At 47.7% G+C, this 23,584-nt stretch overlaps 1 protein-coding gene across 2 annotated transcripts in view; it reads left to right on the top strand.

Moving 5' to 3' along the window:
* The window catches only part of DTNBP1 (dystrobrevin binding protein 1), a 495,181-nt gene that overhangs the window by 166,271 nt on the left and 305,326 nt on the right, over window positions 1-23,584 (top strand). For both annotated transcript variants that reach the window (XM_078687921.1, XM_078687920.1), the window contains exon 5: window positions 14,236-14,368. In XM_078687921.1, coding sequence (XP_078544047.1) covers window positions 14,236-14,368 — 133 coding nt within the window. The remainder of the gene's footprint in view (window positions 1-14,235; window positions 14,369-23,584) is intronic.

Genomic DNA, 23,584 nt, shown 5'->3' with positions numbered 1-23,584 from the left:
CTGTAGTTCCCCAGTAGGGGCACGAGCCAATGGTCTATAATTGTGGCGGGCCCCCAATAACCGCAGCACTTCAGCCTCATAGTCCAAGGTGTTCATCAGACCTTTAGCGGCTGGTTTGATGGTCAGTGAGCTGTTATTTTGCAATGATTTAACAGCCAACCACTCAGGCTTGTTCATATTACTAAATCTGTGTTTGCTCTCAACTTTCTCCAGCAGATCAATATCTTGGAGAACTTTCTCCTCAAACACCTGTACCTCCAGCCTCACCGAGCTCGTGGGGGGGCAAAACATCGAGGGACGGTGCAGATTGGTACTAAACACAGAAGGAGGTTCACGTTCCTTTCCAGCAAAGAATTTCTTGAGTTTGATTTTCCTCATCACTTCAAAAAATTCACTCCTTCACTTGAAGCTGTCATGTACGGGAGTGGACACAAAGCCGAGCCCTTTGTTTAAAACCTGGAGTTCATCATTTGTCAATACGTGATTGGATAGATTTACTACTATGTCATTTGCTCCAGTCATTAAAACTGTAGTGGTTTTTTGCCTCTGCTCCGTGTGACCCTGGGGGAGTAAGATTGACATGCTTGATTCAGATTCTGGCGAGCCCTGCCTCTCCCTCTCTGGGCTTGCCCTCCGCCTCTTCCACAGTCTGCCTGGTGCTGACCTAAAAAAGAAGGGAACAGTGCACCTAAATCCTCGTCTGATCTGTCCTGAGGATTAAACCTCACTCTGCCCTGATTAGAGGTGGGAGGTTGGGCACTAGTGTCGTCTTCTTCACTACTGGTATTTTTAAATGTCCAGTTCTGGGGTGTCCTCCTTCCCCGACGACTCCCACCCCTCTAGCCTGCCGGATGATACACCTGCTCAGTGCTAGGTTGATAATACTTGTCCTCCTTATATGGGAAAGCCCACTCGTGTGTGTATCTCTCTAGGTTGTGTTTAGGTCCCTTAATTTTTTGATTAACCATATAGGTCTTGTATTCCCCTAGGTCACTTTGGATCCTGGCAAGCTGTTCCTTTGTGTCAAGGATGGTGGTGTCAATCCTAATGGATTCCTCTAACTCAAGGATCTCCTTCAGGAATTCCTCACTTAAACGTTTGGCCGTATTGATGATGAGGATAAGCCAGTCCCGGGTACACTTATTGGCGATAAAACTCCAATCTACCCGGAACCTCTTTCCTCTAGAAATGTTTTTGGCTCCAAACGAACCAGAAGACTAGCTGGTGCTGCCCCTGCCCGGAGATACTCCTCATAAGCGCCCCATGAAGGGCAACCCTGATTTGACATTTTTAATATTGCTGAGTTTGTTGGCTGTCAATAACAAAAAGGATATACTTTAAGTTATTGTGCATGGCCTATAGAGCAATGCACAACAGAGGTCCAAAGCTGGTTAAAAATGTACTTACTCCTTACAGCCCCACAACACTGCTATGATCTAACAAGCAACAACTGTTTGCAGTCCCCTGGATAATGACAGCCAGGAGTGGACAAAGAACTTTTGTGTTCCTAGCACCTAAACTTTGTTACGCTCTTCCACACAACCTAAGGCAAATTAAATCTGAATTAGCTTTCATGAAATTGTTAAAGTTTTTTAGAAAAACATGGGAACCCCTACTAAACAAATGGGCTTGCTATGCGTAGGGACTGAACACTAATTAGGTAAAAGAGAGTAATAGCAAACCATAATTTCCAAAGAGAACACATATGGTCTAGGTGCATATATGGATGGTCCACAACTTAATGTAGAAAAATATATTTATTTTATTTTCTCTCTTTTATTATACAGATTCATGATATAGTTCATTCTTATTTTTATGATAAAGTTTTTTTCAAATGTTTTGATTCAGACATGATATAATATTGTACATGCATAGCCACATTTCATATTCAATAAGCAATTGTTGATTATTGTGTTCTTTTTTGGTTTGAGTTGAAAAGACATGGGTTTAAGTTTTGAATATGAAATGTGGCTATGCATGTACAATATTATATAATATCTGAATCAAAACATTTGAAAAAAACTTTATCATAAAAATAAGAATTAACTATATCATGAATCTATATAAAAAAAGAGAGAAAATAAAATACATATATTTTTCTACATTAAGTTGTGGACCATCCATAAATGGCTATTGCTATTACTCCTTTTTACCTAATTCATGAAATTGTTAAAGACCACCCTTTTTAACCATTATTTGTTCTACCCTCTTTTACTTGGTTATCATAGCGCTGAAAGGCCCTTTTGGGTAGCCTCACACTTAAGAAATCTCCATGAATTAAATAGTATCTTTTAGTGGCGCATGACAAGTTTTGTATCCGATGGCAAAGTTAAAATGACTACATTAGGAACAATAATGGATGTAGTAAAAAGGAGATGCAAATAAATGAATGACGACGGGGCGTGGCCAAGATGGCGGCGGAGTAGGACGCGCTTTTCGGTCCCTCCGGCGCTGGTAACATCATAGCTTTGAATAGCTCCCCGCATGGTGCCCTTCTGCGGTCCGAGAGGGGTGACGAGAGCCCGGAAGCACCTTAGAGGCCCGGGTGGCGCCTTCTTCCGGACCCGGGTCGCGTGGCAGCAGTGCGGAACCTGTGGTGCTCTTGACGGGGCGCCCGATACCCCGGTGACGGGGAGAACAGCATCGGCGCTTCCACTCCCGGCAAGCGCTCACGGGAGATAGCGAGGGCAGCTCGGTGTCGCGGACGTGTGGCAGAGCGCCCGGAGGTGACCTGCGGCCCTCTTCTGCAATCCTGCGGAGGCGAGGCCCCGACCCGGCAGAGCGGAGGGCGGTCGACGAGGCAACCCCCCCCCCCCCCTTCCCCTCTCTTTTTTCAGTCCCCGTCTCGGAGGGCAGCGCTTGGGCCTCACGGAGTCTGGGCCCAGAGACCTTCCGGCAGGGGCACCAGTACCACGCAGGGCGCCCAGAGACTCTGACTGCAGGGCCTACACAGGGCCCACAGGCCGGACGGCGCAAGAGAGAGGTGAGGCCTACGGGGTCTAGGGCGGTTGCACGGTGCCTGGGTCTGGAGGCCTATGAAACGTGACACTGACCAGGACTGAAGCCGGAAGTGCGAGGCCTAGCGTTGCGGCCTGACCCTACGCTGGTTGGGTGGCAGCCTGCATTCCAGGGCCGCCTCCTCCCCCCCACATTGGCCTTTTGTGGAACGAAGCGGTGTGGGTCCGAAGTACGCCGAAGCCACAGAGGTGGATTGCGACGACCTGTGGCGTTGGCGCGTGGGCCCCAGTCACCGCTTTCGCCCCATGCTGGCTGATATTGGCGCTTGAAGTGTTGTGACGAGATACACTGCGAGGACACGGGGACGGACCTTGGGTCACCTCACGATAGCTGCTGTCGGGAGGCTGCGACATGGCAGCGAACAGGCCCAAAAAGGACAGGCTGCCGAAGGAAAGCGCCCAGAAAGGCACACAGCCGTCGGCGTCACCGGTAAATCCCCGCGCCGCGACGACCCTGAGGCGCCAGTCACCAAAGCTTTTATGTTGGAGCTTTTTGCGGCGATTAAAGAAGACATTACGGAGCTGCGCTCCCAGCTAGCGTCAGACCTGAGGGAGGTGCGACGTGATGTAGATGCGGTGGGGGAACGGGTTGCAACGCTGGAGGAGCATGACCTGAGCACCGCGGGGGATGTGCACCGGCTACAGCAAGATGTCCTACGCCTCACGGAGCAAAACCTTGACCTCCAAGTGCACACGGAAGATTTGGAGAACAGGTCTCGTCGGAATAACATACGGATACGGGCAGTGCCGTGGAAAGGAGAGGGGACAGACCTGCGAGAATATGTGGAGGCACTCTTCCGGCACGTCCTGAACGATGAGGAGGCACGGGAGATCAAGATGGACAGAGTGCACCGAGTTGGCCTTCCGAGGGGTCCCACGGCTCCGCCTCCGGACATTCTGGTTTGTGTCCATGATTATCAGCTCAAAGAAAGAATTTTGAGGATGGCGCGCGATCACTCTCCCCTGGAATTTCGTGATCATCGGCCTGTGCTGTACCAAGACCTTGCGGCCTCTACCCTGGCTAAACGCTGGGGCTTCCGGCCAGTCACTACTTTCCTGTGAGAGCAAGGGATACCCTATTCGTGGGGGCACCCGTTCAGACTTATCTTTAAATGGAAGTCCAAACTTATCCAGATTCGGTCGCTAGACGCGGCCTGCGAACTCTTGGGATTGGATCCAGCTAACAACCCGACTGACACCAATGTCTCCCCTTCCCGGCAACGGCGCCGTTCCCAAGAATGGCAAAAGGTCGGCGAACCGGCGACAGCGACGAGACCGGATCTCTCGGTCACCCTGCGCGAAAGGGGGGCAGCAGTGGCGTCTGTGGCCAGGGTGACAGAGGCCACAACGGACGCGTATGGACACTGTCTTGAGCGCACATCCTGTGGGCGGTTGGCCGGTGCCGGAGGGAACCAACCATTGGTTCCAGAAGAAGATCCTGTTGGACGTCAGGGAAGAACGGATGAAGATCGTCAGTTCCACCTGTGGGCGTCTTCCTTTCTGTTTCACCAATCATCTTTGGATGATGGACAATAAGTATGTTTCGATTTGTTGGTTTTCTTATGGTTTTCTTCTTCTTCTTTTCAGGGGCTCTGTTGGGGAGGGGGGGGAGGGAGTGGGAGGGAGGGCAGGCTCCAGGTCCGGAGACGTTTTTGGTGTTGCATTGGGTGACCCCCATTCTTACCGGCAGGGAGCGTGAGTTGCGATACTTCCTACCGAGCAGACAGCTTCAAGTAGGGAGGCTTTGGCTAGCAAGTGACACAGCACTTTGGGGGGCTCCAGTTCCCCGTAGGATGACCCATGCCCCCGACTGAATTGAGGGTCCTCACGCTGAATGTGCGAGGACTTAACAACCCGGTGAAACGGAAGGCGATACTCTCCCTTCTGGAAGCCTCCAAAGCAGACATCTGTCTGCTGCAGGAAACCCACCTTTTGCAGAAAGACTGCTCCAGGATGCGGTCTCGCTGCTTTCCGCACCAATTCTACTCCTCATCTCCTACTAAGTGTGGCGATACTGGTGGCCCAACGGTTCAGGGGGAAGGTACTGCAGAAGGGGGTGGAAATGAAGGGGCGACTGTTGTCCTACAGATTCTCCCTAGGGGGTCCACGTTTTCGGTGTGCTCTATCTATGCTCCGAATGAAGGCCAAGAGAAGTTCTTACATTCAGCCCTCACAGAGGTTGCCGCATTGTCTGACCACCACATCCTGGTAGGTGGGGATCTGAATTTGGTGATGGACACTTTGCAGGACAGGTCAGGGCAGCGCTCTTCGCAGGCCGGTACACTCTCTGTAGATGGACTAACCAGACTAGAGGACATGGGTATGGTGGATTTGTGGCGCAGCTTTCACCCGGGCGAGAAGGGATATGCATACTACTCTAATGCTCACAAAACCTTTGCCCGCCTCGATCACTTCTTAGTTTCATCCCCTATGCATGCGCTCGCTGCAGAGGTTGAAATCGCGGCTGCGTCCCTGTGTGACCATTCCCCCGTGGTGGCGGTGTTTGCCCTCCCCCCGATTACCCGAACACCACGTTCCTGGAAACTGCGCGACACACTACTGCACCGGGCTGAGGTGGTTGAAAGGCTTAAGGGGACTATTAGAGATTACTTAACACACAACAACACCACAGACACCTCTTTGGGCACTCGCTGGGCGGCGCTTAAGGCAGTCCTCCGTAGGGAATTGATCGCGGTTTCGGTAGCTGAAAATGCGGAGCGAGCACGCAAGCGAGAGGAATTGTCACGGAAAGCGCGCGAACTCTGGCACATGCACCAACGCACGGGTGCGCCAAGAATATGGAGACAGTTACGGCAGGCACGGCAGCAACTGGCGGCGCTCGACCAAGATCGGGCGGAATATCCGGCAGTGAGGGTGCGACATCTATATTACACAGGGGGTGAACGGTTTGGAAGATTGTTGGGACGTGCACTGAGGGAGGTGCAGCAGCGGCATGCGGTTCGGGAGATTTCCACACAGGACGGGGGGGTGGTCACCGAGGATGCAGACATAGCTGCGGCCTTTAGCGCCTTCTATACATCCCTGTACGCGGGATCTTCCTTGAACCTGGCGGAAGGCGAGAGGTTCTTGGAGTCCATTCCCCTCCCGTCCCTGACCCCTGAGCAGGCAGAGTCATTAGACCGGCCTATCCGTCCGGAGGAGGTCATTGCGGCTATCTCTCGCCTCAAACTGGCCAAAGCCCCTGGCCCGGACGGTTTTTCCGCCATTTTCTACAAAACGTTTTGCGCGCAGGTCGTGCTGCTGCTGACCGCTCTTTTTAATTCCTTTGCTGACCCGGGAACAATCCCGAGGGATCTTCTAGATGCGATTATCTCCGCCATTCCCAAGCCTGGAAAGGACCGTTCGCGCTGTGAGGCCTACCGACCTATTTCCCTACTCAATGTAGACCTCAAGCTCTACACTAGTATCCTGGCGACGCGGCTCACGCCTCTCATGCCAAGCCTGATTGATCCCGACCAGGCGGGTTTCATCCCGGAGCGTGAAAACGGTGGACAACACGAAAAGGGCGCTGCATCTCATAGAAAAGGCCACGAGGACGGCGGGAGAGTATATGTTTCTAGCAATAGACGCCGAGAAGGCGTTTGACCTGGTTCATTGGCCTTACCTCGAGCAGGTGTTGGTGAAGGCGGGGCTGGTCGACAAATTTCGTACGTGGGCCCTTAATTGCTACTCTTTTCCCACAGCGATGGTCAAGGTCAATGGATATTCCTCCCCTCGCTTTCCCATCGAGCGTGGCACAAGGCAGGGGTGCCCACTCTCGCCCCTGCTCTTTGCCTTATACATGGAGCCGTTGGCACAGTCGATACGGATTAACCCGGAGGTGCATGGCATTAGGATCGGTGCCTACACACACACTCAGTCTCTATGCCGACGACATCCTTTTGTCCCTCTTCTCCCCGACTACCTCCCTACCAGCATGCGTGGAAAGTCTTGACGCCTTCTCTAGGGTGTCGGGATTTAAGGTTAATATGGCTAAGTCGGAGGCTTTGGATCTTTCTCTAGAGGCACACACCCGATCCCACCTACAGAATAGTTTTCCATTTCGCTGGACGCAGACTACTGTCCCTTATCTGGGAATCCACCTCGCCCCCACGCTGCAGGACACGGCTCGGGTCAACTATGCGTGGCTGAGCCTTCTTATCCGCAAGGAGCTAAGTCGGTGGAAGCATTTGCCACTATCCTGGTTAGGTAAGGTGGCTGCCGTCAAAATGACGGTCCTGCCGCAGACTCTTTATTTATTCCGGGCCATCCCCCTCCGCCCACCAGATGGTTGGCTCCGCCAGACGCAATCCGAACTGGCACAATTCATTTGGAACGGCAGGAAGCCTAGAATGAAACTTAGCGTGGCAACGCTGCCGCCCGAGAAGGGAGGTGTGGGTCTGCTGGACCTCCTATTGTATTATCAGGCAACCCAACTGAGAACTTTAGTCGAATGGAGCAGATGGGAGTCAGAGAAACACTGGCTTTTCCAGGATCAGGCCATAGCGGGCCGTCCACTCCAGGAAGTGCCCTTTCTCCGCAAGCAGAACAGACCCCCTAATCTTTACGCTTCCCACATCACGAGGGTACATCTGGAGGTGTGGGATAGCACCAATCTGAAACATGAACTAACCACCTTCCCATCCCCGCTTACACCTCTGCTGGAGAATCCTGATTTCACCCCCGGACGGGACGTCGTGGCTTACGAGAAGTGGCGCCCGGCGGGATGCAGGTCTCTGTTCCACATGTACAAGGATGACGGGATCATTCCCTTCGAAACATTCAAACAAGACTACGGGCTGCCGGAGTCGGAACGCCTTAGATATTTACAAGCGCGGCATTGGGCTCTTAACGGTCAGGTACGGGAGGCGGCGGACAGGCAATTGCGGCCTTATGAATATTGGTTGATCACGAGGACGACAGATAAGCACCTCATCTCTGACCTCTACCGCATGTTGTTAGATCGCTACTCCCACGTCTATAACTCGGGTAGGGCCCGATGGGAAAGGGAGTTAGGACGCACTAAAGAATGGGATGGTATATATTATTGTGCGCGGCATCCGCCTACCACATGGGCCTGACTGACACACTCACCAAGATAGCAACATATTGGTACTACACCCCAGAGAGGCTACATGAGATGGATCGCAGTAGGGAGGCAACATGCTGGCGCGGCTGCGGGGAAACGGGGTCCTTGGTACAGCTTCTCTGGGACTGTGTACACCTCTGGGGTTATTAGAAGTCAGTCTTAGATGAGGTTGATGCCCACTTCGACACTGAAATCCCACGATTCCCTTCCTATGTTATACTAGGCTTCCCAAATCCTGTTACATACCCGTTACGGTCACGCAGGGGCAGATTGATCGCCATCGCTATTGGGTCTGCATTGCAAAACATCTTGTCCCTCTGGCGCACCACACATACTCCTTCCCTTCAGGGGTAGCTGTTTCGACTATGGGCAGTGCTGGGCATGGAAAAACCGTCCATGACCAAAGCCGGGGAGGGTGCGAAGTACGTGGACCTGTGGCAACCATTCCTGTCCCTTTTAGCCACGGAATTCAGAGAAGTCACGTGCCCTAGGTACTTGCGTATCTTGCGTCTGTCCCAAACTGAGGGCTGTTGAGTTGGGAGGAGGATTACTTTGTGCGTGGGTCGGATCGGACCTGGACCTGGGGTGGGGGGGGGAGGCGGGGAGGGTGTTGGAGTTGGGGCTCGGGCGGGTGGGGGGGGAGGTGTATTTTTCTTCACTTTTCTGATTTATTTGCTTTCTGTCTCTAAGGACAAGGCCACATGGCCACATTGCTTATTCTGTCGCAGCGGTACTAGAGGTACGCATTGCCTGCTTAAGATTGGAGGGCTACTGCTTGGGGCATGCAAGGTGGCCTTGAGACACTGGGTCACACGGAATGTGCATGTCCTATTCTTCCATACGCAGCGCAGCAGGCCGAAAGCTGGGGTTGAGGGACTCGGAGGGGTGGGATTGCGGATAGTGCCCATTCCCTTACTAACACTTCACGTGAAGACGACATGACACTCTGGGTGCGCGCTTCCCCATCTAACCAAACAATCCCCACTTACCCATCCATGTTTATGCATGGCCTAAATCCCAGATTCAATAGATACATATGTTGAGCCAAAAGCTAAATTTGAAAAAGACCACAGTTTATTCAAACCGCTTTTATTTATTCTTACAAAACAATTTGTATTCTTATTTAGAAAATTCTCATACAAATATACACTTTTGTACATTGTACACTCCTTAGGTTTCTTCCCTTAGTGGAAACTTTCCCTTCCCTCACTTTTCCAGTACTGTTGTATTAAAGATACCAAAAACATACTGCAGTCACCAATCTACACATGCATGGCATCAGTCACATCACATGTACAGCCAATAGCTCACCACATGTAAAGCCAATGAGATGGGAACCAGAAAACCTAGGTATTATATATTGTCACAGTGTAGTTGTGATGCACAAGTTTTTCACATAGTTAATATTTCATTTTTAAGACCTACATGGATTAATGACTTGAACCGTTGACATGCTTCACCCTATTATATCTCTTTGACATTATCCATTGAAGGATGTTTTCTCCAAATTCCTAACATTATGCCAGATATAAATTGCCTATGTTGCTCAGATGCATACAATATTTTGTGACTTATTATTAACTTGTGTTACACAATTTGATCCGATCCCCAATGCTGTGCTGACGCGCATTTCGGCAAGACCATTAACGGGTCATAAATCTTCACGGCATATATGATTGGTAGACCACACCAAGGGAGAGATGATAAAGGGGGTTGCAGGGTCATCTTACTCAAAAAGGCCAAAGTCCACAGGACACTCCGGCTGATGCTAAAACTGCAGCATCAACTTGGGATACACCACTTCAACTGTAGATCCCTTATAGCGCCAAAAGGCCTAATGGTTCTGTAGTGTAGCTATAGCTCTATGATTGCATCCCATCAAATAATGTCCATTAACTCCCAGGGCTATTGGATTGTCCGTACAAGATCACTTTATGCAGGGTAATGTTTCACTCCATTTAGGACGCCAACCTAATCGTCTCCCTTGTTGTGGTCTACGAATCGTGTACCACCCACCTATCCATTCAAACACAAGAGGTCCTGTATGTAGTTCTTCATCTTGGGTATCTTCAGTAAATTCATAAATAACCTCTCTGAGCCAAGAGATAAGCATATGAATAAAATCTTTCCTGTTAGGGCGAGGAAAAAATGAACTGGGACTAAAAGCACTGCACTTTGACTCTAGAACAACCTATTTCCTTCAAATGCTAAAAATCTTTTTTCATTCTCTACTACCTGTGTTACATCTTCCTCACAAAACTTTCTTGATAGTCGCATTGATTATTTGGGTTATTCCAGTATGATTTACATAGGCCTTCAAAGAGTACTGAATACGGGCATTCTGTTACATCGCTCCTAAAACGTGGAATGACCTTCAATTCCACATCAGAGCCTCTTCCTCTCTTTTTGATTTTCACAAGAAGCTGAAAAACTGACTTTTCAATTAGGCAGGGCGACACACCTGCTCAGTGCTAGTATACTCGCGGGTGACCGAGCGCTCTGCAAATACAAATAACATAACAAGAACATGGAGTGGTTTATCAGCAGTCTGCCATGCTGGCACCACATCATGCAAACTCTGAAAACCCTTCTTGAGCCTCCCATATTGGAAAGCACACTGTGCAGGTCACTGTGCTTCACCCACAAGCACTTCATTGCTCCACCAAGGCACCTTGCGGCCTGTCCGCTTTATCAGAGACTCAAAAACCTGAGGTCAGCCGCTAAAAATAAACCCTACTCCCAACCAGTGTTAAACGGTTTGGCAGCAAATGCCTCTGTGTATAGAGCTTCCCCTTCACAATTGGCTTCTCTCTCATATGAGACAAGACAGAGACTTCCTCAAATTCCACAAGAGTCTGAAGACCATTTCTTCAAATTATTGTAGGAATACGTGGCACACCACACTTTCTAATGTCATTTTCCTAGCAAAGGTATCCCAAGAGCCTATCACTGTTTTTCATTGGTGCCCTCTCAGGTGCCTAGATCTGTTCATTGACTTTCACCCTCTACTAGGTGATCTCAGGGAAGGCTTGCTCAGAAGTCTGTCCACCTTCACCATGACCTATTCAACCCCGTTCAGATGGTGCTTCAAAAGCTAATCAAAATGTACACCGCCTGTTTTACAATGTCACACCGGGTGGCACAACCTTTCAATCTCAATATTGAGAAGGGCTTTTATCTGATACATTTAACTGTACGTAAGCATTCATGCCCCCTTCCACCGCTGGCTGACATTCTTACAAAGGGAAACATCACCCTCGCAGTACAAAGCTTCAACCACAGTTAGGCCATACTCAGCAATCCAGTAATAGTCGTTACCGAATAATGGTACACCAACACCACTTGCCCACTGTATCAACAAAGCACAATTCTTCAAAAAACTTCAGATCTAACAGGTTGGCACTCACTAGAACACCTAAAAGGATATCGGAATAAACCAATCTTCATTATATTCACAGACCGAAATGCAGCCACAAAAGGCACTCGACTCAGTGATTGGCCTGATATTCAGATGTCCATTCATGTACCAGATTTCCAACCCTTCTATAAAGTAGACATATCTTAGTCAATTTTTTGTTGCTGTTGTTGCGAAGTGCATGCCAACATTGACCATTAGTTTGGATGCTCGGACAAGTCACCTCTGCTTTCTAGCAATGGCTAAGAATGTTGTATGAGCCACACAATGCCCCTCATACTGCAGCTCCAGCTACCAGATATAACTCTCTTCCTTCTGCAGCCTGTCCACACACTGCTGATGTCACATCGGGGATCGCATACAGATTGCCGGGTGGATTGTATCATGTATGAGGCTTTAGTGGTATAAAGCCTGTACAGCTGTTTTTCACGCAGGTGTGGCCCGTTTCAAAACACGTATAATGACCGTGCCCTTTAAGAATGGTCCCTGTTAAGAGTTATTAAAAGCTAGTTCATAGAGATCAGTGCAAGAGTTGTGCAAGCATCACTGCAAGAATTCCAAAATGTTGCACTAGAACTGCGGTTTAGATGCAATTGCAGTATAACTAAAAACTAGGTAATGGTCGTGGCTTGCGTCATCAGGGCAATTGCCTGTTTACCCTCGCCTGGTCTCTTGGCAGGGAAAATAAGCATCACAAGGTCCACCTTAAATAATAAAAGGGGGCAACCTTGTGGTGGATGGCTGCCGCCTTTGATTGACGTCCATCTGTGGCTTTGTCTGCAGCTTTTAATGGCCCCCCCACCTCTAAATGAGTTGGGGGAGCAGCGAGTTCGGCGGAGCTAGAGAACCACTGATTTATGGCTATCTCCAGTCCTTCCAAACTTTAAATGACACTAAATCCGTTGTTCCTTTTCATTCCCTAAGAAGTCTGTTTCCTGCTATTGTATGGTGGGCAGCCGTTACTCATTGGTCATTCCTATGGGCCTATTGTCCTATAGGCCCATAGGAATGAATGGGAATGCATTCACAATTTGCGATTACCAAATTGGTAATCACTAATTGTGAATGCAATTGCAAGGGGGACTAAGGCCCCCCTAATGCACCCCCAAAAAAAGGTAAGTGTGCAATTGTGGCGCACACACACGCCCTAAGGGCATGTGTGTGCGCCACATGGCACTTTGAAAAATGCACCTTCATGAATTTTTCAAAGGATTCTCAAATTAGCATCAACTTGAAGTCGATGGTAATTTGCGAATCCTAAATGCAAAGTCGCATTTTGAAAATGCTACATGCATCGCATTTAGGGAATTGTAAATTGCGATTCCCTGAATCCATTCGCCAATTAGGTAATCGCAAAAATTGCGATTACCTATTTTGCGAATGCAGTGCTTTTAATGCATCAGAAAAGGCATTTTACCAGTCGCATACTGGCCTATGCGAATCGGCCCGTTTGGTACATTGCATAATATACTGTGGTCTGGCAAGAAAAGCTATGTCCACTGTTTTGCCAAGATCTTGAGATGACGCAGAAAGTAAGAAGACAGCAGATCGTCCCCAAGTCCCATTTAGATACTCTTCCCTGGTAGCTTTTTACCTTCTTGGTTGCATCACTACCACTACTGAGTAGACACACAGACCAACTATCATGTTATGTCTTGCCGTCCTTTTCTTTTGTTGCGCTGCCCCCTCTTCTGGGTGGATCCCACAGAGCCACTACTGTGGTTGTCTGGTGATTTCTTTGAGTTGCGCTTTTTACTCTTCTGGGTGAGAACCACCACAGTGGTGATGGTTGACCTCCTGAGATTGAACATTGGCGATTCTGGACAAATATAGACACTCCTATAAACCCACTATGTTTTGTGTGAACTTAATGGGTTTGCCACCTTACCTCAAACAATGACGGGAGCCACACACCGGACAGTTTTTTCAGTTTGGTACATAGAATCCATGAGCTGCACTCTATTCAAGTAACATATCAGTGAATACATTGAGTTTTTTTTTAATTAATTTTTTTATATAATGCAAACTAGACCTGAAGAATCGGGTATCAGAGCGCTTTACATGAGCACCAGTTTCGTTAGATAGACACATTCATTTTGTTAGGAACGGGGAGATTTGGTGATTTGCCCAGAATCACAGGATGTTGAGCGTCGTTCCAGAGACTCAAACCCGGTTCCCCAACTTAGAGGTCGACCACTCTAGCCTTAAGGCTACATCCTCTCATACATAGCAGCACTGTCACGTTTGATGCAATGCAATGTGGCCAAGGTGGTTGTTATGCACCACACCCACCTAATCTAATCCCCCTTAGAACCTACTACAACCACACATCTTTCTAAACAAACATACAATTCAGTCTGTTGTCACTGTCAACAGGGCAGTCTCACAATTCCATATTTGTGGCATTTGCGTGCCATACAAAAGCTACATGACATAACACGTTCGCAGATGTTTGTTGAGCCTAACCTGCTTTAAAATGCAAAGGAAAATGTCTTTTAGGAACCTCCTTGTTTGAGGGTAAGAACTGGAAAAAACTCAAACCTAGAGAAGAAATTGCCCTAAAGAACCATTGCTTGAGCTAAGTAACTTTTTATTCCTTGTGCCGCATTCCCTAGTAACACCATTTATAGGTAATTCCTTTAGCTAAAAGTGTAAAAGACAGTCATAAGTGCTAAAATGCCAAACATTTTAGAGTTGTATTCTTTTTGTTTTAGCTGGTGGACAGTGAGGTAGTCATGCTTTCTGCACACTGGGAGCGAAAGAGAAGTGGTCTCATGGAGCTACAGGAACACCTACAACAAATTCCAGTATTTTTGGCTGATCTGGAGTCCACCACTGCCCAATTAAGTGAGTTTGAATCGGTTCTGTAAAGAATTCTAAAACCATAACGCATTTTGAAAATGAAGTATTAAAGATCTTGTCAGACTGGAAAACATTCTATCATTCTCCTGCTCCTACAGTGTTGTATTTTGAGAGGTGTCGCTAGAGATTTTTAACAATCTGATTCATCCTTCAGATGTGTTTAATTAATTTGTTTAAATGTGCTAAATGCAACACTAGGACATGGTGCAGCATTGCCATTTAGCTGCCAGGTTTTCAGTAGATACATTTGTGACATACCCACATTTGCAGCGTGGTTACTTTATTGCAGGCATAACAAAGCAGTCATGTCCACGTTATACGGTTAATTTCAGAACTGATCCACTTTTGTGCATCATAAGAGCTTCTAAAATGTCGTCAATAGACCACAGTTCGTCTAACAATGTGTTTTTCCTGTTTTGTGCATTTTTATCATAATACAGTGGGCCACGGTTCTCTAAAATGAGTGATAGCAAGGTATGAAGATATCAACGTCACAGGAATAATGGTTTACAGTGCACAGAATAACTGTGGAATATGTACCCCGGAGCTGCATACTTTTTACCCTTCAACTGGCTTTTTTGTATATGCACAGCATAGGTAAATGATACATTTCAGCAAAAAAAAGCATTCCTGTTGGCTGATATTGTTCTGCTCAAGATATTTGGAGAACAAGAGAATGTTTCCTCCTAAGTTATTTTTTCAACAACAGGATTTGGGTTATTTATTCATCCAAGCTACTGATACAGCGTGAGCTGTTTTTTTGCAATAAGCTGAATGATAGATGTTTTACCTTCTGTAAATTTTCAGCATTAAAGTCCCAGGACAAGACTGTTTTTATCTACAAACTGACTGCCAAAGTTGTGCAGCTCCTCTATGCACCATAAATTAGTAATACTCCAGCTGAAAGGATCCTATTTGATCTAATTTGAAAACATGAAAGACTGAGTAGGTCTACCAGGATTCAGATAAGCAGCTTGCACAAAGATATCTATGACAGGGACATTATTGAACATGCTGCACTGCCCTACCAGTTGTATGATAAAGAGTACCTATGCAAAGGTTATGCCTTCGAGCAGCCACTACACAAAATATAGCCGGAGGCATAAGGGTCAGATTACTATCGTAGAAGAGTTGGGGAAAAGAGGTCTTGGTGATCCATTGTGTAGTCACTGAACAGTGAAAGGTTCAGGTTCTGGAGCCACTCAATATGCTAGATCTCCAGTTTCAGGGCCGTAGAATGCAGAGACCATGATTTAAAAAGCTCAAACCAAAGGAGGGTTGTATTGTGCCGAGAACACAGAATACACAGGGGCTCAAAAACTCATAAAATTCGATTCACATAAAAATACTTGCCACAAAACACACGTGGACCGAGTGCTCAGAGGCAATTGTGGGAATCCTGAGGTCCGAGCAATTACGAATTCATAAATATCCGTTCACGTAGTAGCTTTTTCTCTTTAGGTCGTTTTTCCTTGGGGGAGAATGGACAACTCTAACACATGAGAAGGAATAATCTGATCTGATGTGAGGAAAGATGTGGATGGTCAGAATGTTTTGGAATGGTTTGTGATCCTTTGAGGTCGCTTGAAATGCTCATGCCTTAAATGAGGTGCCTAAGACAGCTGCCAATGGAAGGGACTCCTGTCATAAGGAGGATGCCTTTGGCAGACTAAATGGTGTGTGAGCGAAGGAAGGAAACTCTGATTAGATGGTTTGGGCTAAAGGCAGCTCAATGACTTCAGAGATTCCATGACTGCAGGAGAGCAGATAGTGTTCTGTTTGAGACTAGGATTTTATGGTGTATTGCATGATTGGAATGACTGGTTAAGAGGGATGGAGGCCAAGGATTTTTAGTCCCTTAACCAGTTGATGGTGACAGAGCGACTCAAGAAGGAGTCCTCTATCCCACTTAGGCAATACCTGTCTGATCTAACAGAGGGATCCAACAAAACATACAGTGTGAGCTGATAAGTGGTTGGTTAACAACGTTTTATAGGGCTGTAGCTGCATAGTTCTAAGCTAAAGGAGCAGAAGAACTCTCCACAGACTGGTTCCAAACAGAAGGGTAAAGACCAGGGTAATTCTCATAGAACTCGAGGAGGGCCCAGGAAACCTCGGTATGGTAATGGTGGGTCCGCGATGGGGCATCATGAAAAGGGAAGGCAAGGAAACCCTTCTACTTTCAAGGTGGTGACTTGTTGTAAGTGGCACAAGATGCATTACTAGAGCGAAGGAATTTGACCCAGCGACACCTGTAAAAACAAGGATGTTGCACATGGGTTACCCCAGAGGGACCTGTTGTGCTCAACCTAGTAGCTATGGACATTTGGGAGACTGACCTAGATACTCTGAAGCACATCCATCCTAATATAATGGAATTTGTGCAGGATGTTTGTGTTGATGGTAGGAAAGTGCCTGCCCTGAGGGATACTAGAGCCTTCCCCACTGTGGTTGAGAGGAAGTACCTTAAACTTGAGGAGATAATCCTTGGAACCAATGATACATGTTTGCTAGTCACTGAGGAGGGCCTGGCTCAGTGGCAAGTCTGCCATGATTGATGTTGGGGTAATGGAAAAGCAAGGAGCTGAATGTTTCTTGGGCAATGATTTGATTAACTCTAGGCTTAGTGCCAGGACTAGAAGCCTTTATGGCTTGAACAACAGCTGTGTTGACCAGAACACAGGCTGCACTTCAGTCTCAGAGTGAGACTGGAATCGTCTCTAGTTTGCAGGGACCAGGTCAAGGTAGTTAGGAGGAAAAGGCAGACTCCAGGAAGGCAGTGGGCTTGAAGGTCGTCGCTTCTGCTCAAGAGGAAGATGAGGGTCCTGCAGCGGACCTTCTACTGGAGTTTGGATCACTTCTAGAGCAGCCAGGTTTGTTAGCTGCTGGCGGGCCCATTCGGGAAGATTTCTGCTTGGCACAGGAGTAGTATCCTATGCTTGTGGGACTTTGGAAGGATGCCCAGGATCCAGTCAGCAAAGGAGTGGTCAGAAAACGCTATCTTGGCTGGGAGGATGGTCTTATTTTACAGTGCACCAGTAATTTGTGGGCCAGGAACTAGTAAGAAACTAGTGGTTCCATTAGTGCACAGGAATGTCCTGTTGTCACTGGCCCATGAAGTGCCCGTAGCAGGGCACTTATGGATTAGAAAAACCCAGGATTATATGGACACTCTGTTCTACTGGCTAGAGATACACTAAGGGATTCTATAGGACCTGTCCAGCTTGCTAGATCAGTTGTAGGTGTTACGTTTGAGCAGAACACAAGTATATCTTGCTTGTGGTGCACCACACCGCCTCCAGGCTCCCTGAAACTGTACCTCTGAGTAGCATGACTGCAAGAGTGGTATTAAGAGCTCTCCAAGGGATTTTTTCTAGGGTCAGATTTCCAAGGACGGTAATTTCTGACCAGGGAACCGATTTTATCTCCTGTTACTTGAAAGACATGTGGGAGCAAGCTGGTGTGACACCACTTCTCTGCGCTATACCACCCACAAACCAATGGTTTGGTAGAACGGTTTAACAAAACACTGAAGAGCATGATTTGAACTTCTGTATGGACATCCGGTGGGGGGTTCCACTCACCTTGGTAAGAGAAGGGTGGAAAGGAACCTCAATCTCCACAGAGGATGTAGTGGACTATGTGATTTGCCTCAGGAAGTTGATGGCGCTGTACATGAGTCAGCCAAAGGAAAATCTTCAGGGTAGCCAAGCACTGATGAAAGAATGGTATGACCACAAAGGTATGCTGACTGGTGCTGAAGCCTGTTTGTCCCAGAGCATTGGAGGACAAATGGTGTGGGCCATATACAGTAGTTTAGAAGGTGTCTGAGGTAAACTACTTTGTGTGCCCTGGAGCTACAAGGGAACCTAAGAGGGTATTCCTTGTGAACAGGCTGAAGTCTCATCTCTGGAGAAACTACACAGTGAATGTCATGGCAGAAGAAGAGTAGGAAGACTGTGAGCCTCTTTCTGAGTTAGTGCGTAGTGGCATGAAGAATGGCACTGTGGAAGGGGTTCGGTTAGTCCCGGAGTTAATATCTGAGCAGCAGAGAGAGTGTAGACAGTTGTTGGGATGGTTAGCCAACCTTTCCTTGCTGACTCCAGCATTGATATCCATCAGTGTGCATGCCTTCGACAAAGTTGACAGTCTGCCAGTGGAGGGCAGAATGTACAGAATGTCTAACTGGGTTCAGAGGTTTATTAAGAGTGACGTCACCAAAATGTTGGACTCTGGAGTCTTTGAGAGATCTTGGAGTACTTGGATTAGTCCTGTGGTTCTAGTACCAAAGCAATGATCTATTGACTTGCTCTTCTGTGTGGACTTCTGAGCCCTCAATGAGGTAACCATAATTGATGCCCATCCAGTCCCCAGACCGGATAAGTTTGTGAATTGGTTAGGTACTGCAGATTACTTTAGCACCTTGTATCTGACTAGTGGATTTATGAAGATCGCTTTGGCACCAGATTCTAAAGCGAAGGCTGTATTTTCTACACCAGATGGGCTGTATTCATTTATGGTGATGTCCTTTGGTTTGAAAAATGCTCCTGCCACTTTTCACCTCATGGTGAAGCATGTTCTTGCAGGGTTGGAAAGGTTTTGTGTGGTCAATTTGGATGATATTGCCATATTTTGCCATGCATTAAAGGACCACCTAAAGCACCTGGAACAGGTGTTGGGAATGAGGCAGGAGGCAAAACAGACCATCAAGTCAACTAAGTGTGAGGTGATGCAGTCCTCTGTAGTCTCTACCTTGTGCATGAGGTGGGGAATGGGAAGAGGTGCCCGTTGGATGCCAAGATTCAGTATGTGATGGAGTGGAAGGTACCTACTACCTAGACTGTAGTGAGGGTCTTATCTTATAGAAACATCTAGCCACAGATTGCTTACCTTTGAATTTCCCATGCGTCAGTGTGAATCCAGAAGACTTGTACTCGAGCAATATCCTTGCGCGCTGGTTGGTGGCGTCGTTCAGCTCCGCATGATGCGGTCTGCGCCGGACTTGACGTCATCTGCGCCGAACGTGACGTCTACGTCCCATATGTACACGCCACTACTGTGCGCTTACACCAGTTCTTTTCTTTCTTTGCCAGCTAACGCAGATCCTTAAAGAGAGCTACCCTCAGCCACTTTTTTTTAAAAATATCTTTTTATTAAACAAAAACAACATACATCAGGTGAGCAAATCTTGTCAACGTGATAGGGGCAGTACTGTCGAACGTGCAAATAGTCATCACAATATATATAATAAATGGGATCACGGGGATTCCAGCGCTGTATCATCTCTTGATGACTTCGGGGGGGGGGGTACATATTTCGCACCGGTGCCTATTCCAAGCTCCCCAAATCTTCCCCCACTTCTCTGGACAGCCCCTAGCCACATATACAGCCCTCTCCCGAAACATGCACCTGTCCAGATCCTGAACCCATTTGGCAGGCTGTGGCGCCAGGTTGGCACCCCACAGCTGAGCTATGTTACGTTTCACCACCATAATGTCACCCATTGTTTCTGGTAGCCATTTAAATGAGTGGGTTCCCACACATTCAAAATACATCTACGGGCTTCCGGTCGAATCACCATTCCCAGTGCTTCTCCCATAACATCATGCACCTTCATCCAGTAGGCTTGTATCTCGTCACAGTGCCACAAAATGAGTATGAATGTACCCACTTCACCACACCCCCTCCTGATCTCCACTAGTCACTTTCCCCATCTTAACCAGTCTTGGCCCAGTTATGTACGATCTATGTAGGATTTTGAGTTGCACCAACCGGAGCCTCATCTGGACCGCCACTACTCTCGGGGAGGAGACCGTCTCCGTCCAATCCTCATCGTCCAGTTCCAACCCATCCGCACTCCACGCATCCCTGATACTACCAAGCGGATTTTCCATGCTATTAATGAGCTTCTTATAGATTAGCGAGACGGTCTTTTCAGGGAGATGTCCATCTAACACATGATCCTCAAGGGGGGAAGCCTCTGGGAGCTCCGCATCTGACGGCACATGAACAAGAAGGGCGTGTCTAACTTGACAATAACGAAAGTGTTCACTAATATGCAACTTATGCTTGTTCTGGAGTGACTCAAAGGTGTGCACTCCGCCCCCTCCCACACATTCTTAATCTGACTTATACCAATGAGATCCCATTTGTCAAACCCTTTGGTACGCCACAGGCTCCCGAGCTTGTCAGAGTTAAACAGGGGAGTAATGCAAAAAACAGAAGAGGGGCCCTGAAAACTACGCAAGCTAAGAGGGGAACAACCCGCCAGGGCGAGATAAATGACAAGAAAACATGGAAGGTGGTTTCCAATAGTAAGGAGGAGGTATTCACAACTCTCTAAATAAAGGAAAAGAGCCAAAAGCCCACAAAAGACCTAAAATATATATCAAATGTTTCTTTTTATTAACATAGAAAAATAATTCAGTTATTGAGATTTAATATACAGTACATTTCTTTGTCTTAATTTTGTATGAGGTCATCGTAGGAAATACAACCAACATATATAAACACAGCCTTAGGACAACAAGGAGAAATAAAAATTGGCACACAGCTCACTCACTCTTCCAGTCAACCCAAAATCATACCCATACTAAAACTCACATTCACATTCAAACAGGAAACATCCAAGAAAAACAGGGGAGTAGCCAACGTTAATTTCCCTTCCCATCCCAAACCCCTGGTGGCCGCATGCCAAACGTGTACTGCATGCGCCGTCGGGCCCGACATGGTAACTCTCCGTGGTTTGGCATATAACGCTCTGACAATATCTCCACCTGGGGTGAGTCCACGATCCATGGCAAAGCCAGGGTCTCCGCGTGGGCCGTATATAACGTGGTTTACGGCCGCAAGGTGAGCAGCTGAATAATATCTCCTCAGGTCCGGTAACCCGATTCCACCATCATACCAAGGAAGAGTGAGTTTGACAAAAGCTATACGAGCCCTACTGCCCCAAAGAAGATGCTGCTGGAGCGCCTCGATCTCCCGAAAGTAAGCAGCAGGCACCGGGTCCATGGAGTTTTGAAGTACATGCAAAAATCGGGGCAGAGCCATCGTTTTAAACAGAGCCACCCTACCAAGTAATGACAAGGGAAGGGCACTCCATCGTTCCACATCCCTTCTAAGTCGACTCAAGGGAGGTACTAAATTGTTGACATATCTCTCTTTCGGATCCAGTGCTATATATACCCCTAAATATTTAAATCCCACCTGCTCAATCCTTATAGGACATGTCTGCGGGACAACAGGCGGATCTCCGGATATGACAAACAACACAGACTTCACCCAATTTATTGCGAACCTGGAATACCTGCTAAATATCGCCAGAACATCTAGGAAATTACGCAGGGACACTCTGGGCTTTGTTAAATATAACAAAATATCGTCTGCGAAAAGCGAGATTTTATCTTCCCAGTCCAACTTCCACCGCAGTCCACATATTGACCGGTCCCAGCGGACCCACGCCGCCAGTGGCTCCAACGCTAACGCAAAAAGAAGTGGGGACAACGGGCATCCCTACCTTGTGCCCCTCCCGAGGACAAAGTCGGACGATTTGCAGTTATTTACAATCACCCTGGCCAGTGGAGTGGCATACAACAATCTAACCCAGCTGATGAAGTCAGGGCCAAAGCCCAATTTAACCAGAACGGCAAAGAGATAGGACCATTCAACTTGATCAAATGCCATGGTGGCGTCTAGGGACACTAAGACCGATGGGTCCAATATTTTTGAAGAACCACCCAATATTCCATGAAGTCTACTCAGATTCAGGGCTGTATTACGACGCGGCATAAAGCCAGACTGATCAGGGTGTACCAGGGTAGTGATGACCTTGACCAATCTAGTGGCAAGCAACTTTGCCAATATCTTGGGTTCAGCATTCAAAAGCGAGATAGGCCGGTATGAGGAAGGGGATGTCCTAGCCTTCCCTAACTTATGGATTACTACAATATTTGCCACCCGTTGATCGTATGGCAATTGTCCCAGGTCCCTACTTTCAAGGAACATGGCGCGTATATGGGGAGCGATTTTATTGGCATTAACTTTATACAGTTCTATAGGAAGTCCATTAGGGCCCGTTGCCTTCCCGGACTTGATGCTTCTAAGTGCTTGTGCAACTTCGTCGTCTGTAATAGGTGAGTCTAAGTATTCCCTGTCTTCCTCTGACAGGCTGGGCATAGCTATATCTCTAATCATCTCTGCATTCTCCGACTCAGTAAAATCAGTCGCAGAGGTGTACACCTCCTTATAATATTCAGAAAAGGTGTCTGCCACAGCCTGTGGATCCGTGACGTTCTCAGGTCCCGAGCCCTCCAACTCCGGTACCAGATGAGAGGCACGCTCTCCTCGCTCTAGCCAAGCAATTAATTTACCAGCCTTATCGCCATGTTCATATATTCGGTTTTGCACATCATTGTTTTGTGCGATTGCTCGTTCCCTTGAGAGGCCCTTATATTCATCTTGTTTCAGTTTCAGCAAGTGCATGTCAACTGGAGTTGCCACCTCTGCTACCTTGTCCTCCAAATCCACAACTTCTGCCACAACTTTGACTACCTCGGCCTGGTGCCTCTTCTTTTTCCCCGCAATCAAGGAGTGGACCGCACCCCGCAAAACCACCTTGTACGCCTCCCAAATAGACCGCGCTGAGTCCACTGTACCCTGGTTGTCCTGGAAATAGTGTTCCGACACCTGACACACCTCCTTTTTTGTAGCAGGGTCTCTCGTACCAAGCATCGATCGGTGCAATTCTACCCACTGCAGGCTGTCCCATCTCAAACTGTGACAACAGCGGGGAGTGGTCAGCAATGCCTCTCCCCAAGTGTCTTACCTCTCTAATTGTGTGGGCCATAGCCGCCGGAACCAAAATGTAGTCCAACCTAGACATGCTATTGTGTGCAGCTGAGACATGGGTGAAGCATCTCCGAGCTGGGTTGCGGAATCTCCAGCTATCCACCAGTCCCATTGATTCAAGAAAGTCAGCGAGCCACCTCTGCGATGTTACATGTGGACGTGGAGGGAATCTATCAACTCCACCGTCCAACACGGCGTTAAAGTCACCCCCTAGAACAATGAGACCCAAAGGCAAGCGGAAGAAACACGGTGGCCTCAGGTTTTCATTTTTAGCCCCGTCCTTCTGGAACTCTTTACCTCTTCCTCTTAGGCTGTCCTCCCCCTATTCCAGATTCAGATCTTCCCTTAAAA

This window comes from Lissotriton helveticus, chromosome 4_1 (assembly GCF_964261635.1).
Source record: "Lissotriton helveticus chromosome 4_1, aLisHel1.1, whole genome shotgun sequence".
Taxonomy (NCBI): domain Eukaryota; kingdom Metazoa; phylum Chordata; class Amphibia; order Caudata; family Salamandridae; genus Lissotriton; species Lissotriton helveticus.
The sequence above is the reverse complement of the archived record's forward strand: the minus strand, read 5'-3'. Positions and strand labels throughout refer to the sequence as shown.